This window comes from Mirounga leonina, unplaced genomic scaffold, assembly GCF_011800145.1.
Source record: "Mirounga leonina isolate KUSES-001 unplaced genomic scaffold, KU_Mleo_1.0 Mir_94, whole genome shotgun sequence".
NCBI classification, from domain to species: domain Eukaryota; kingdom Metazoa; phylum Chordata; class Mammalia; order Carnivora; family Phocidae; genus Mirounga; species Mirounga leonina.
Window position 1 is genome coordinate 38,977,919 of NW_023270855.1, and position 15,459 is coordinate 38,993,377.

Genomic DNA, 15,459 nt, shown 5'->3' on the forward strand with positions numbered 1-15,459 from the left:
GCCTGAAACGGTGACCTTATCCTAAGCACAGTGCCTGGCACGTAGTAGGCGTTCAGTTTCCATTTGTTGAATGAACTCGCTGAGAAAATGAATGAATGGGGTTGACAGACAGGAGGAGGGCACGTTGGCTCAGCGTGACCGCCCCCACCCACCGCCCTATCCCTGGGGAGACTGTTATACAGTGCAAGTGGGGAGAGGATGCCAGGCGCAGGACGCCCCTAGGGCAGCCCTTCACGGTAGGACTCAGTAGAGCTGGGAGCGCGGGCATAGGGGAAAGGTCTTGGTTGGGCAGCCCAGGCGGGTCTTAGCCAGGTCCGGGTTGAGGTGGGGCGAGGGCCCGGGCGGGCGCAGGTCTCGGGGCGCACGGGGCCGCGAGCGCGCTCGCGTCCTCGGTGGGGAGGGGCGGCGGAGGCGCGGCGCCTTTAAGTCCGGGCGCCGGCCCCCGCGGCCCCGCCCCCCGGAGGACGCCTCGGCGCGCGGCCGCCGGAGCCGCCGTTTAATTGGGGCTGTCAGGCCGCGGCGCGCGCGGAGGGCCGGGCGGGACGGAGGCCGGGAGGCCGGGACGGCGGGCGCGCAGCTCGGCGGGAGGCGGGCGCCCGGAGACGCGGCTGGGGCCCGCGCGGCCGGGGCGCCGTCCCAGGGCAGGGCTGCCCGGCCCCTGCCCCGGGCCGCCCGCGCTCCCCATGAAAAACCAGCTCCGCGGCCCCCCAGCGCGGGCGCACATGTCGGCCTCGGGGGCGTCGGCTGCTGGGGACACCGGGGCGGGGTCGGAGCCCGGTGCGGGGTCCGGGTCCGGCGCTAGCACCGGCGCGGGAGCGGCGACGGGTGCGGGGGCCATGCCCTGCAAGAGCGCCGAGTGGCTGCAGGAGGAGCTGGAGGCGCGCGGCGGCGCGTCCCTGCTGCTGCTCGACTGCCGGCCGCACGAGCTCTTCGAGTCGTCGCACATCGAGACGGCCATCAACCTGGCCATCCCGGGCCTCATGCTGCGCCGCCTGCGCAAGGGCAACCTGCCCATCCGCTCCATCATCCCCAACCACGCCGACAAGGAGCGCTTCGCCACGCGCTGCAAGGCGGCCACCGTGCTGCTCTACGACGAGGCCACGGCCGAGTGGCAGCCCGAGCCCGGCGCTCCCGCCTCGGTGCTTGGCCTGCTCCTGCAAAAGCTACGCGACGACGGCTGCCAGGCCTACTACCTCCAAGGTGAGGGCAGCACTGAGACCCCCGTCCGGGACTGCGGCTCGCCCGCGGCTCCCTGACGCCCCCGCCGGAGGCTGCTTTCTCTCCGTGCGCTCCGCCGGCCCGGCCGGCGCCACGTCGCCCCCGGCTCGCATCCGCCTCTACCGGGAGCTCGGCCCCCGCGGTGCGGGTTTAGGCAGGCGCGGGGGTCCCCTCTGCACCTCGTTCTCGGCACGATTCGAGTGGGCTGAACAAACTTTTCCCGGCCTGGGCTGTCTTTTTTTTTTTTTTTTTCTTGTTGGGGTCATGGCAGCGCCTAGGCTCCTGCTGAGCGCCTCAGAGGAGGAAGGGGCCGCCTCCTGGGACCCCAAAGACGACAGGGCACCCAGGTCCAGCTGCTCCAGCCTAGAATGCGTGTCCCTGGGAGACTAGGGTCAGGATATAGGAGGCTTTGGCAGCATTATCCCCGCCCCCAAGGTACAGGGACCGTTTGGGTTGGGGGACTCTGGGCATCTCAGCCTTGGCCTCACTACTTGGGGATCACAGCCTCTTGGAGGCACTTGGGGGAGGACTATAAGCAGTGTCCCCTGACCTGGCTTTCCGGGACCCCCAAGTCCCCAGCCTACTGCCCTAAAGCTTGTGGAAGGGGGAGGCAGCTGGGGGGCGAGTGGCTGCAGCCGGTGTTTCCAATTAACATTCCAAAATGGCCTCTCGCTGGCAGCCGGCGGGCGGGCAGGGAGGGGAGGGGAGGGGAGGCCTGCGGCACCCTCGGGCCCATGCCTAGCTGCAGGGCGCTCCCCATTTCTTGTCTCTCTAAAGCCCCAGCAGCCCTCCCCCTCTGGGTTTCCTAGGCTGGGGGTCTTGAGTTCTAAGGGGAAGAGGTGGAGTTGGGACCCCTTTTACAAACTTGCCACTGTGGGTGGAAAGAGCCAACCAGTACTTTCACACTGCCCTCCCTGACTGTGGTTGGGGGTGGGGGGCAAGGACTGGACTCCCAGTCAGGAGGCCCAGGCCCTCTGGGCCTCCAACTGACCTAGACACAGCTCTGGCCCCTGCAGTCTCATCTGTAAGAGGGGTTCGCACACCCACAGGTACTGGCCTGAGATGGGGTTGTCTGCTTTCCTCTACCACTTAGCAGCTATTGAGCACCCATGGGTGCCAGGTGTGCATGGGGGCTGTGGAAGAGAAATGAGCTGGGGCCTGGCCTTAAGTGCCTAAAGCTGCTGGTGTGGTTGGGGCCCTGAAGCCTTATGGGTCAGGGTATGGAGCTCCGGCATGTTACTTCACCTCCTGGGGCCTCAGTTTCCCATTCTGTCAGGTGGGTCAGGGGAGAGATGTAGAGAACACAGAAGCCGGCCCACGTTGGCTGTTGTTGGCGTTATAGTGCTTGATGTGGGCAGCGCCGGCTATCCCTGGTCGCGTGCAGCCCGTTGGGCTGGGGACACTGGCCAGCAGCATGGGCAGTCTCTCACCCAGGCCCTCTTCCCCTGGCCACAGGTGGTTTCAGCAAGTTCCAGACAGAGTATTCAGAGCATTGCGAGACCAGCGTGGACAGCTCGTCCTCACCAAGTGGCTCACCACCCACCTCCGTGCTGGGCCTGGGGGGCCTGCGGATCAGCTCCGACTGCTCAGATGGGGAGTCAGACCGGGAGCTGCCCAGCAGTGCTACTGAGTCGGACGGCAGCCCTGTGCCATCCAGCCAACCAGCCTTCCCCGTCCAGATCCTGCCCTACCTCTACCTCGGCTGCGCCAAGGACTCCACTAACCTGGACGTGCTCGGCAAGTACGGCATCAAGTATATCCTCAATGTCACGCCTAACCTGCCCAACGCCTTTGAGCACGGTGGCGAGTTCACCTACAAGCAGATCCCCATCTCTGACCACTGGAGCCAGAACCTCTCCCAGTTCTTCCCCGAGGCCATCAGCTTCATTGGTAGGTGCTGCTGCGCTCTGGGCGGGGTGGGTGGGCAGGTGCGTCGAGGTGTGTGTGGGACTTGGGTGTCCCTGGCGCCTGACTGGGAACCTCTGGGCCTGTCGAAGCCTGTGTGTGCCCTGCGTGTACCAGCATGTGCCCGGGGCCGAACCCATGCCTGCTCTGAGTCACCAAGGCCCTCAGGACCCGAGCGGTCCCCTGAGCCCTGGACTCCCCCCAACTGTTGGCACCCCACGGACTCTACTGTCCAGCTTGTGTTTTTCTGGCTCTGCTGTTTTGGGCTCAGCAAGCTGAAACATCACAGCTCTTAGACCTCCCACAGGTCTTGCTTGCTCTGCATCACGCCTCGGCACACATGTTTTCCGGGAGGGGGCTGCCACCGTGCCTCTTTGGGCTTTATTTTGTACCTGAGGGGGCTGAAGGGTGGCCCTGGAGCCAAAGGCCGACCCCGAATGGGCAGCTATGGGAATGTTGTGAGCCAGAGTGACTTGGTAGGGCCCTAGATGCTCCTGGCAGCCTGTGGGGCTTGCTTGGAGTATAGAAGGCCTCCCCCGGAGCTGTATGTTCTGCTGTTCGGCTTAGAGCCCTCAGCCCCTGACATCCCCAGCTGACTCAAGATCCACGAGTTGCCTTATCTTTGACCTCCCCATCCTGCTTCCTCTGTGGCCAGCTGGAGGCTGTTAGACTGCAGGTCATCTTCCTGGCCCCAGCTCTTACCCAGGGTTCAGGGAAGGGATACAAGATCAGGGTGAATGTGAACCCTTGGCTCTCTGAGCCTGGTGACCCTGTGTTTCTGCCCAGCCTCCAGTGGCAGAGAGGAGGTGGCCTGGGCAGTCCTCTCCTGCTGGCGGGCCGTGTCCAGTGGAGGGCGTTTTGGTGTCAGCTGGGCCGGGCTAGCTTTAATAACAGGAAGTGGGAGGCTTCCCCGCCTCATCCGCTTACTGGGAACCAAAACTAGGTGCCTGGCTGGGAGGAAGGAAGGAAGCTGAGGCCTGGGGGAGGGGCTGTGACCAGGGCTGTTGGGAGCTTCCCAGCTCTGCCCAGGAGGACAAGGCCAGGAGGTCTCTGGGTCCTGCCTGAGCATTCACTCTCTCCCTCCAACAAGACAGGGGAGCAGAGAGGGGGATCCCAGGCTCCCAGGGCTGAGCCTGGCTCATGGGTGCCTTTATCCTTTTTGAAGGCCCCTCTGCATCTGGGGAGGGGGACAGAACAGGGTGTAGGGGTGGGGGGGGACAAGTGAAGGAATAGAGGCCCAAGCATCCCCTAGGACTCAGTGGGACAGGATCAAGCCCTAGCCCGTGCGCTGCTCAGCCACACCCTGAGAAAGCTAAAAATAAAGCCAGCGGAAGCAGTTTCACTTTGGATCACCCGGGAGTGGGTTTGGGGGCCAGGCGTTCCCCATACTGTGGTGTGTCACCACTGGAGGCTCATCACCACCACCCCGTTAGCCCCAAGTCTCAAGGTCAGACCGCACGACTCTGCACCAAGCTGCGGCTACTCTCTCTTCCCCTGCTAGTCTTGCCTCCAGGCAGTCCCTGGATCTGGATTAAGTACCTACTGCATGCTTAGCCTTGGGCACCCTCGTGGGGGTGAGGAGGGAAGCTCTGCCAGGCCCGAGGGAATGAGCACCGGAGACGGAACAACTTGTGAACCTGTGCGTCATCTTGTGGGAGTGCACTGATTGAGCATCAGCTGTGTGCCTGGCTCCCAGTGGGCTCAGAATCAGAGAGGTGGGCACCTTGAGGGCCCCAGGGAGCTGCCTCTTGAGGGCACAGAGAGAGGCGGCGGCCCCGCGCCCAGGGGAGGAGCGCTTACGGGGCCGATTGTTCAGTGGCTCAGCCATGTTTATTGAGCTCCTACTGTGTGCAGGCCAAGGAGCCTGAGAGCGGCACTGGGGAAAGCTGGGACGGTTGGCAGAGCCTGGTTGGTGGTGGTGGGAGATGTCACTGGTGCATGGGCCTGCCGGGGGGAGTCTAGTAAGCCGGGGTGGGGGTGGGGGGCCACCTAAGCAAGCCTCCCTTGCGAAATCTCAGGTGTGGCCTTCCTCCCAGTCCCTGGCTGTTGAGTAAAGCTAAGGGGCGGGGGACAGGGCAGAGCTGGCTATAGGGCCAGGCCCCCCATTTCCTTTCAAGGGCTCCCCTCAGGCCTGTTTCCCAGGAGGCCCTCAGGGGGTCCCCCCGGGAGCCACACCAGGAGAACGAGCTCACTCCCCCCGGCCGGGTCGTGGGCTGACAGTGGTGTGTGCTAGGAGTTAGGAGGAGCCTCTCTGTGGCCTTGGGCTTGTCGCTCTGTCTTTGCGCCTGTGACCTCATTTATGAAATGAACTTGCTGACCGTGGTGCAGATGGCCTGAGAGGACATGGGTGACACCCTCAGCACAGGCCGGGCAGTGCCTGTTGGCCATCACTGGTGCCAGGGTTTGGAGAGCCCTCTCTTGGCTCAGGTCCTTGTAAGGGTGCTGTGAACACGGGGGCCCATTTTACGGATGAGGAGACTGAGGCACAGGGACACCCAGTGACCTGAAGCGAACGCGTGGCAGAGCCCTCTCTGCAGTCATGCTCTTGCCCTCCACCCCCAGTGGCCGTGCCACCCATGTGGGCCTTCACCAGGTCCCCCAAGAGTCAGGCAGCACCAGCCAGTGACCCTGCCGCCCTCTGTGCCCCAGCCCCACCTCCGGGTCCCTGGAGGAGGCGCCCTCCTGACCCATGCCCGTGTGTTTCAGACGAGGCCCGCTCCAAGAAGTGTGGTGTCCTGGTGCACTGCCTGGCAGGGATCAGCCGCTCGGTGACGGTCACCGTGGCCTACCTGATGCAGAAGATGAACCTGTCGCTCAACGACGCCTACGACTTCGTCAAGAGGAAAAAGTCCAACATCTCGCCCAACTTCAACTTTATGGGGCAGCTGCTGGATTTCGAGCGGACGCTGGGGCTGAGCAGCCCTTGTGACAACCACACCCCCAGCGAGCAGCTCTACTTCTCCACGCCCACCAACCACAACCTGTTCCCACTCAACACCCTTGAGTCCACGTGAGGCTGGGGCACAGGTGGCGGGGGCCGGCCCCTCCCGACCACCCCCCCCCAACCCCCTCGGGCCAGGTGGGTGGCCCGCTCCTGCTACGTCCAGCCGGAACCCAGACAGCCTCGGACATGGCTGGTGCCCGGAGGCCCCGGGTGGGCAGGCGGCCGAGCTGCCCTCGCTGCCCTCACCGCCCTGGGGCGGGCGGACCCCACAGCAAGGCCTCCCTCTGCAGGACTTTCTGGAGAGGCCCTGCGCTCTGGGACACATGGCCTCGGGAGGCCAGCAGGGCCTTATCCTTGTCCCAGGACACTCCATCGGCAGATGGGCCAGCCAGTTCGGCTGTTTTTTAAAGACACATCCACGGACCTGAGTTTACTTTTTACTTTTGGCAGGTGAATCCAAGCTCGCTGGAGCACGGCAAGTGTTCAAGCTCTTCTTGATTTTTCTTTTTTAATGAAAAGTGTTATTATCAGGCTACATGCAACAGTGGATTGTATAAACCAGTATTTCATCCCTTCCTTGATCCCGTGAGAGAGAAAGAGAAGTATTCTCAGTTTTGTTTTTCTTCCTATTTCAAAAAGCAATTATTGGTTTTTTGGTTTTTGTTTTTAATGGAAAAGACAAACCCCGTGTTGATCTTGACCAAATGCGTTTTGCACATGTGTGAAGCCTCCCGTTTCTGCAGCAGCAGGCCCTTCTCGAAGGGGTGGCTTGCTGCTCCCTTGGCGTCAGACCCCCCAGTCGTGCCCACGTCTCTTGGCCCAGCCCCCATGGCACTGCACTCGCCCGTGATGACCCCTGCAAGTCATGATGGGTGGGCTGACGGGTGGCCTTTGCATTCTCAGCCCTCCAGCAGCCCCTGCAGACTCCCGGAGGCAGGAGATGGGAGGCCCTGCGGCAGGCCGGCTGGAGGTGGGGCTGCAGGGGACTGTCAAGCAGTAGCATTAGCCCTCTGGGTTCAGCCCGTAGGAGGGTCTGAGCCCGGGCCCTCTCTAGAGTACCCACTACTTCTGTCTGTCTCTTTCTCTCTCTCCCCGCCGTTTGTTTGTGACTGCGAGTGGAGGCCCAGCGGCTGGGGGAAGCCTAGGTGGTGGAGGCCCAGCCCCGCCTCCTAGTTTCTGTCCCTCACCCTGGCTGTTGCTTCGGTCCAGCTGCCACCCCGAGCCCCCGTGTCCCGTGGAAGCTGGCCCTGCGCTCATCTTGCCCATGCCTTCTACTACCAGGAAACTCGCACCCGTCTCAATCCCAGGGCAGGGGCGGAAGGGGCGAGGATGGACAAGAGAAAGGGGCGTGGGGCTCTGTCCACCCCCCTCCCAGGATCCACAGAACAAAGCCACGGATTCCGTTATCCTCCTCCAGTTTTGTTCCTTCTCCAGCCTCAGTACCACCAGGTGTCACGACTGCACAGGGGCCCAGGGAGAGGTGAGTGGTCAGGCCGGGGTCCCTGAGCGAGTCCGCACTTGGCATGCGAGCGAGGCTACGGAAACTCTGCCCCACCGCGTCTTACCTCACGGGGCGGTTTTCAGGGATTCTTAAAGGCAGCGGATTAAAATCTTGCCACAGTCGAGAAATTGACAAAAAGCTTCCATGCCGTACATGGTTCTTTCTCTTTTTTACTTTTAAAAAGAAAAACCCAGAAAGATGCATCAAATTTGTGTAAATGAGAGTATGCCAAGAGGGTGGCCAGTTTTGCTTTATGATCTTATGAAGGAAAATTTGTGACCCTACATATATATACCACACACATACATATATATATCCCGAACCAGCAACGGGACTTTGTTTATATTGCAAATAAATATTATTTTTTCTTTAAAACAAGTTGTGGTGTCCAGTAAGGGCCTGGGCCAGCCAGGCGGGGGTAGGGGGGAGTTGGGGGTGGGAGGCGTCTCAGCACCTGTCCTGTGTGAAGGCAGCTAAGCCAGGAGGAGGAGGAGAGGCAGGGCCTGGCGGGAAGGGAACTGAGGTGTGGCATTTCCCCAGCCTTCGGGCACTGCAGGCAGGGATCTCAGGACTTTCTCTGGGGGATTTTAAAGGCTGGTTGGTTGGCAGGAGATGGAAGCTTGGAGGGGTTTTGTGGACCAAGGTCACACAACTGAGCCCCTGCTCACCCTGAATGGCTCAGGGCTGTCCACTTGGGCATTGGCCAGATTTGCCCCAGGGCCCCGAGCTATGGACCGGGCCCTGGGGCCCTGACCTTTCCTCTTGCTGCTCTTGTGGGTGGAATAGGGGGTGTGCACGTATCACCTCATCCTCCCAACTCCCACCCTCGCCAACCCCCACAGTCCCAGGGAAGTCAGCGGGATGTGAAACCTGGCTGGTGATGGGTCAGCCCTGCTTTGCTCCTTAGGAGCTGGGCGGCCTCAGGTCCCTCAAGCCTCCCTAAGCCTCCATTTCCATCTCTAAAGTGAAACCAATGACACCCAGATACCCAGTGCTTTTTGTGTTCGGGGCACGATGAGCATGTTCTATTCGTTTCCTGGTCTGGGCCTACAGACATGGACCCTGGGGTCCATGCCTGGCTTCTCCAGAGCAAGTAAGTGCCCACCCACCATGCCGGGCCCCCCCTGGGTGGAAGCAGGGAGCAAGAAAGAGGGAAGGGGCCTGGAGAAGGATGGTGGCCATGGCCTGGGGGTGTGAGGCCCTCCGTAGGCGGCCTAGCTCCATGTGGAACAGGGCTCCAGAGCGGGGAATGGAGGCTCCGGAGGGGTTTATGTTTCCTTTGCCTCCGGCTGGATTGAGTGAGCCCCAGTCAGGGACCAGGTGCTGACTCAGTTTCCTCATCTCTGCCTCTCATCTAGCTTTACCCCTTCCGCCGTGACCACACTGGGTGGCCGCCGGTAGGCAGCTGCGGTGGGTAAGGGCAACCCGACCTCCTTCCAAAGACTCCCAGCTGGGCTGTCCAGACTACTTTTTGGTCCCTGCCCCATCTCTGCCCAGGAGTTCCGTTCAACTGGAGCACAGTGATGCCTTCAGGCATCTGATGAGGGGTAGAGGGCAGGTCCTTCAAGCAGAGGGACCTCAGTTCTAATCCCAGACGTGTGGCTACCAGCTCCTCGCCCCCTCAGCTTACCCATCTTTAGAATGGGGGAACGCTTGTGCAGCCAGCAGGCCCGTGGCAGGGGGAAGGGGGCTTCTCACAGCCTCGGCGAAGGGGCGGGTGCTGCTTTTGCACTTGGGCTGCCTCTGGGCCCTGGCCCTTCTGTGCCAGGGGCAGGCAAGGGGGTGGGGGCCTGCGCAGGCAGAGACTGGGCCTTTGTTCCCTCTTGCTGCCCTTGGCCGGGGCTGGGGAAGCCCGCAGGGGCCGGGCTGGGGGCTGGGCCCTCGACAGGCCGAATGAGCGCCTGGCAGTACCAGCATGCCCAAGCACAGGCTGGGGCGTGGGAGCGGCATTGCCTCCCGAGCCAGCTCCTCGAATGGAGGACGAGGGGGCTTGACCTCCTGTGCGACCTCAGGCCCGGCGGCCTCGCTCAACCTCCGTGTCCTCATCTGAGGAAGTTCACACCTCAGCACCATGCCTGGCTGCGGGTTCCCTTTAGCTTCTCTCTGGTGGGGACAGAGGACCAGGTCATGGCCGGGTGGCTAGGACTCTGGGTCCGCACTCTGTGACTTTGGGCTGGGCCATGCTTACTCTGGCTGGCTGTCTCTACCCTGGCTCCCAGGTTCCCACCTCACAGCCCACTCTGAGCTCCTGTTACTCCACCCTGTTTCTACTGTGCTCTTCCCCCGTGGGCTCTGGCTCTCCCAGGCCATCTCTGGCTGAAGCCCTTGATGCCCATGTCCCCTGAGCTCCAGGATGCTGGCTCTCTGAGATGGATCTGTTTAGTCCATGTGCTCTCAGTCCCAACTCTCCTCCTGACCCCCTCTTTGCCTCCCTTTGGATTCCTGTTTCTGTCTCCGTCTCAGCCCAGCGCCCCCCTCCCTCCTCGTCTTAGCCACTTCCCAGCCTTCTCATGGGAGGAAGATCTGAGCCACTCACTCACGGGCACATTCATCCAGCAGCCATTTCCTGTGTCGGCTGCGCTGCCCCAGGAGTGGGAACATGCCTGAGGGAAGTTTGGTGATGTCAGGCTGGGTGGCGGGATAATGGGGCCCTCAGCTTGTCCTCTGATAAATCAGGCGCAACAGCAGGAGTGACTAAGGCTGGACACGAGAAAGAACTTGCAGCACTACGGAGCAGTCCCCCTGCAGGGCGTCTGACAAGTTGACCGCAAAAGAGATGAACATTTTCCTAGGGCAGTCCCGCTCTGAGCTTGGGGGAGGGGCAGGCAGCAATCAGGAGAGGGGTTGCCCCCCCCACCACCCCGGGCCTCTCCCCAGGGTGCAAACACAGTCATCCCTCATGAATGGGGCAGGGTGGAGGTGTGCAGCGAACCCGTGCTGGGACCTGCCCCTCCCCTACCACCACGGCTGCCTGGTATACTCAGGCCTGCCTCCAAACACCAGGTCTACACTGGGCTGTCTTCCGCGTCAGTCTGGACGTGGCCAGGACACCAGCACCCACACCAAACTCTTAGCAGAAGCTGGAAAGCCTGATGTGGGAGCCAGGCGTCCCTGGAGCCTGGGCACCCCAGGAGCCTGGGTCCTGATCTTTGATCTATTCCCCCTGCTGGTTCTGGACCCCACCTGAGCACAGCCCTCTCACCTCCTCCCAGAGTTCTTCTGGGATTGGTCCCATCTGACTCCTGATACCCAGCAGACCTGAGAGCCTGGAGACGGTTCAGAATTGTCCTGTTCCCCCCAACCCTATGCAGATAGGGAAAGCGGGGCTCAGATGGGGTCATGGAGTGAGTCAGGGAAGAAGCTAGGCCTCCCCACACTGCTGCCCTGAGTCTTTCACCCAGGTCCGGCCTCCCCAGTCGGGCTGGGAGCCTTCTCTATCCGGCCCTGTGAAGGACCAAGGACATATGCATGCGTGCACGTGCGCGTGCGCGCGCGCACACACACACACACACACACGGCCCCCTCATTTCTCAGACAGGACAAGCCCAAGCAGGTCCCACAGTGACAGAGGAGCCGCCTGCCTCTCACTCCAGCCTCCTCTCATTAGGGCGCGGGTGGGGTGAGGTCATCCCTTCCCAGGCATGGCCATTAAAGACCGTCATTAGCAACTCTCAAGAGGTAAGATGAGGCCTCAGCCCCATTGTCTCTGGCTGGGTCAGATTAGCCTCCACAGGCGACATGGGACAACAGTGCCTGCTGCAACACCCTTTGCTCAGGCAGCCAACCCCTTTCCCCAGGGCTGCCCCATCACACACCTCCAGGAGCATCGGCTACCTTGTGGCTTCTGTGCATCTGTAGGATCTCCATCAGCCCTTCCATACCCGCACCTCCTCTGGCCCCAGGGTCCTTCCATCCCTGCTGTAGGCAGAGAAGCTGCAGCCCCTTCTGCAGGGCTGGATGGGCCAGGGAGGACCAGGTGTGGTCCAGAGAACCAGGGAGCCTCTAACGAGCTTTAAGCCTGAGCCTGATAGGGTCTGGTTGTCACTAGAAAGATCCCCCAGCTACTAAGTGGAGAACAGCCTGAAGGGGAATGTGCAGGACAGGGGACAGTGAGGAGGCTGAGCTGGTCACTCAGGGTGTGTGTGGGGGGGCTGGGCCGCTGTGGACAAAGAGAGGGTGAGTCACACCGGCAGGACGAGCAGCGTGGGAGGCAGCTCATGGGAGGCAGGACCCGTTGTGTGGACAGAGGTCCCAGCCTGTCTGACTCCACGTCCATGGCCTGAATGGCAGCCACCACGCCACATCCAAGGATGGGACTTAGCCAGGACAAGTGTGGGTCCACTGGAACCCTGGCCACGGGGTCTGAATTCCCACTCACCTGCCCCCACCCCTCAACATGTACTCACACATTGAACACCCAGAGAGAGGCAGGGGTCACCAAGTTCCCCCCCTCCTACTGAAGACTTTTCTGGGACAGAGCCTTGCTCTTCTGTACAGCAGAGATATGAATTGTGGGTCCCAGGGCGCCTGGCTGGCTCAGTTGATGGAGCATGCAACTCTTGATCTTGGGGTTGTGGGTTCAAGTCCCATGTTGAGTGTAGAAATTACTTAAAAATAAAATCTTAAAAAAAAAAAGAACTGTGGGTCTAAGAGGAGAAAGCAGGATGAAGGGCCTTCCTCCCAATGAGGCCTTGGGAAAGTGAGTCATGATGATGCCAGTTTACCTGTGACGACCCCCGAGGGCCACCTCCCAGGGCCAGCCGTCACTGATGGCTGTGTGATCTCGGACAGGCCTCCTCCTTATCCAGTCCTCAGGTTCCCTGTTTGCACAGGTGAGAAATGAGAATGACTCTGAGGGCCCGGCCTTCAGACCTGGGACTTAGGGATTATGGCCCAGACCTTGCCTTCTCTCCCAAGGGCTGGACAGCCTGGCATCAGGAGTAACCTAGGAACCAGTACCCAGCCTAAAAAGAGAAGGCTGGAGTTCAGGGCTGGGGGGCCTTGGGCAGGGGGCTGCCTGGGGAGGGGAGGGCCAGGCCCGGTGCTTGTCTGCTCCAGTAGACTCCTTTGCTGCAGTCCTTTGAGGATACTTGCTCCTTCCATCTACCTGCCTAGAGGACTCTCTCACAGTGTCCCCTGGTCCTGAGGGCCTGAGAAATTTAGAGTGTTGCTCCCAGGTGAGCCCTGGTCCCTGGTCCTAGCTCTATGGCCTGCGCCTCCCTGCTCCCAGCCTGCCCGAGGATGGTTTGATCAGGGATTCTACGTGTCTTCCTGGGGATGTCAGAAAGGGCCTTGAGCTCAGTCCCTCCCTCTCACTCTATTTCTTTGCTCAGCCTGTTACCCTTGTCCAAAGCCCCTCCTCACCAGCCCCCCCAAATTCCCAAGTCCTGCCCATCCTCAGCACCCCACCTGGGCACTGGCAGGCTGGAGCCGCTTCTCTGCCCTCCTCCACAGAGCATAGTGTGGGGGGCTTGGGATGGTGCTCCAGGTCAGGGCACAAGCGGGAGCAGAGGCCTGGTTCACACTTTCCCTAGATCCCTGGAGCCAGGCGTCTGTGGCCCTCTCCGCTGCCCCTGAGAAAGAGAGAGGCTGGATACCACTGCCCCTCCCTGGCCGCTGGGCACTCAGGTGGCCTCTGGTCTTCATTGTCGCATCAGGACCTCTGGGCCAGGACTCGGGGTGTAGTGTTTTCTGCATCTCAGGCTCTTTCTCTGGGCCTCGTGCCCAGAAGTGGCATTTCCGGGGCAAACACCTGTGCTCCATTTTTCCAATTGGTTTCCGAAAGGAAAGCAGGATCATTTATCTTTTATGTTTGGCTATTATTGTAGCTGATTTGGAGAAGCTGAGTGTCGGTGGCGCCAGGCACCCAGCAGGGGCCCAGCAAAGCACTGGGGACTGGACCATTCCTCAGCTGGAGCCCCTGCCCGGGTCAGCAGCCCCAGCTGTCCCTCGCGGCCGCCCTGCCTGGGAGTTTTGCTGAGTATCTGGTCCTCAGGCAGTAACAGTACCAATACCAACGCAGGTACATGGCCCTTGCTCTGGGCCAGGGTGCCCTGCTGGCTTTACATGATAAACTCAACTGATCCTCCCAGCAGCCCTCAGAGGGAGGCGCTGGATTACCCCCGATGAACAGAGGAAGAAGCCAGGACAGAGCAGCGAAGCCTGGAAGGTGCCCCGCTGGGGTCGGGGTGCAGGTCTGGCTGGATCGGGAGTCCCTCCTCTCAACTGACCCATCTGTGGGTTCCCCAGGACGGGGCAGGGGAGGTAGAGGAGGAGAGCTGGTAATGGGTCAGGAGGCTTGGGGAGGAGGGTTGAGTCCGGGCTGTCCTGGAGTGTGCAGGCTGGAGGGGCAGAGCCTCGGGGACACCAATTCTACCAGGTAAGGCCATCTGGGAGGCTTCCCAGAGAAGGTGACGTCTTGTGGTGGAGAACCTCCTGTGTTCCTGCCTCCGGGCCTTTGCGTATGCTATTTCCGCCTCCTGGAATACTCTGTGTCACCTACAGCCCCTTCAGTTGGCTACCCCTCCCTACTCTTTCCCTGAGCCAAGCTCAAATACCTCCTCCTCCAGAAAGCCTTCCCAACCTCTTCCCCCAGCCGGGGTTCTGTGGTCTTCTGTGCAGCCCCATCCCCTGGAGGCCTTGCTAGCCACGGTGCTGGGTCCAGCTGGGCATCATCAGCCCTCTGGCCGTTGTCTGGGGGCACTTCTGGAAACTTGCCTACCTCCGGCTGTCAGTCCTGCGTGACTTGTGCCCACGGAGGTGGACCTGGAGTACACGCCTCACTGTGGAGCCTCGCGTGCCCAGGTGTTGTGATTCTGCACCTGCTCAGGGCTTTGGTGGCGCCCAGGAGGTGGCACTGGGCCCCTCTGCGCCACCGGCTGGGTCTCCTGCTTCTGCAGCCCCTGTTCTTGCTGCCTCGGCGCCCACCGTGATCGCCTGCTTTCCCCTTCAGTTCCAGCCAGCCAGAGAAGGGTCTGGCAGCTCCTGTTTATAAATATCCGTCACTACCACGGCTAAGTGGAGGGGTCTGGAGGCCACGCTAATTGATTAATTAAACCCTCTCGGTTCATTAGCTCCATCCCTCCAGGGAAAAAAGTCTAGAGCTGGAGCCAGAGCTTCGCCTGGGCTGAGGGAGGGTTTAATTAGCCTGGGTCAGGCTGAGCCTGATGCTAGCTGCTGGGGGCAGTGGCGAGTCGGGGAGGAGAAGAGTTCTAGGCCGTGGAGCCAGCTGGGCCACCTGGGCGGAGGGGAAGGGACTCCAACTTGGGCCTGCACCAACCCCTCCTGACCACCGCTGCCTAGCGTCCTGGCTCTTCACCTGAACCCCAGAGGCTGGAGGCAGCAGGACCTGGAGGAGCAGCGGAGGAGAAGAGGATCCCTCGAGGGGGCAGGGCCCGTGGGAGCAAGGAGTGAAGGCTGGATCTGGAGAGAGAAAGTAGTCTTTGCTGTGGTCAGTGCTCCCACACAGGGGCTGAGGGACACTCGGCACTGTAGACAGGGCCTCTCCCCGCTGACTGCTCCGGCACGGTGAAGGCCTTGAAGGCCAGGACCGAAGCTTGAACTTTCTCTGGATGTGGGAGGCCATGACAGGGTGGCAGCCAAGGAGGGACCCGATCAGGTTTGGGTTTTGGAAAGATCTCGGGGCCGGCTGCTCAGGGGAGAATGGATTGGAGGGGACGGGAGAAGAGGACTGGCAAGGAGGGGGCTTCACGGGTCCAGAGGGAACGGAGGTCCATCAGCCAACTGCCTCGTGCTTTGTGACCCGGGGCCACCCAGTTCCCTTCTCTGGGCCTCTTTCCCATCACCTTGAAGGTTGGGACAGGGGTTCCCCGAAGCCACAGCCTCCGGATGTAAATGTCACTGGCAGGTTTCCTGCCCCAGGACCAAATAC

General features: G+C 61.3%; 1 protein-coding gene across 1 annotated transcript; it reads left to right on the plus strand.

The window, feature by feature from the left end:
- Window positions 1–606: 606 nt before the first annotated feature.
- On the plus strand, window positions 607–7,943 carry DUSP7 (dual specificity phosphatase 7). Its single transcript, XM_034996380.1, has 3 exons — window positions 607–1,200; window positions 2,674–3,108; window positions 5,830–7,943. Exons 1-3 carry the CDS (start codon window positions 684–686, stop codon window positions 6,135–6,137), a joined length of 1,260 nt encoding a protein of 419 aa, XP_034852271.1. The 5' UTR covers window positions 607–683; the 3' UTR covers window positions 6,138–7,943.
- Window positions 7,944–15,459: the final 7,516 nt, after the last annotated feature.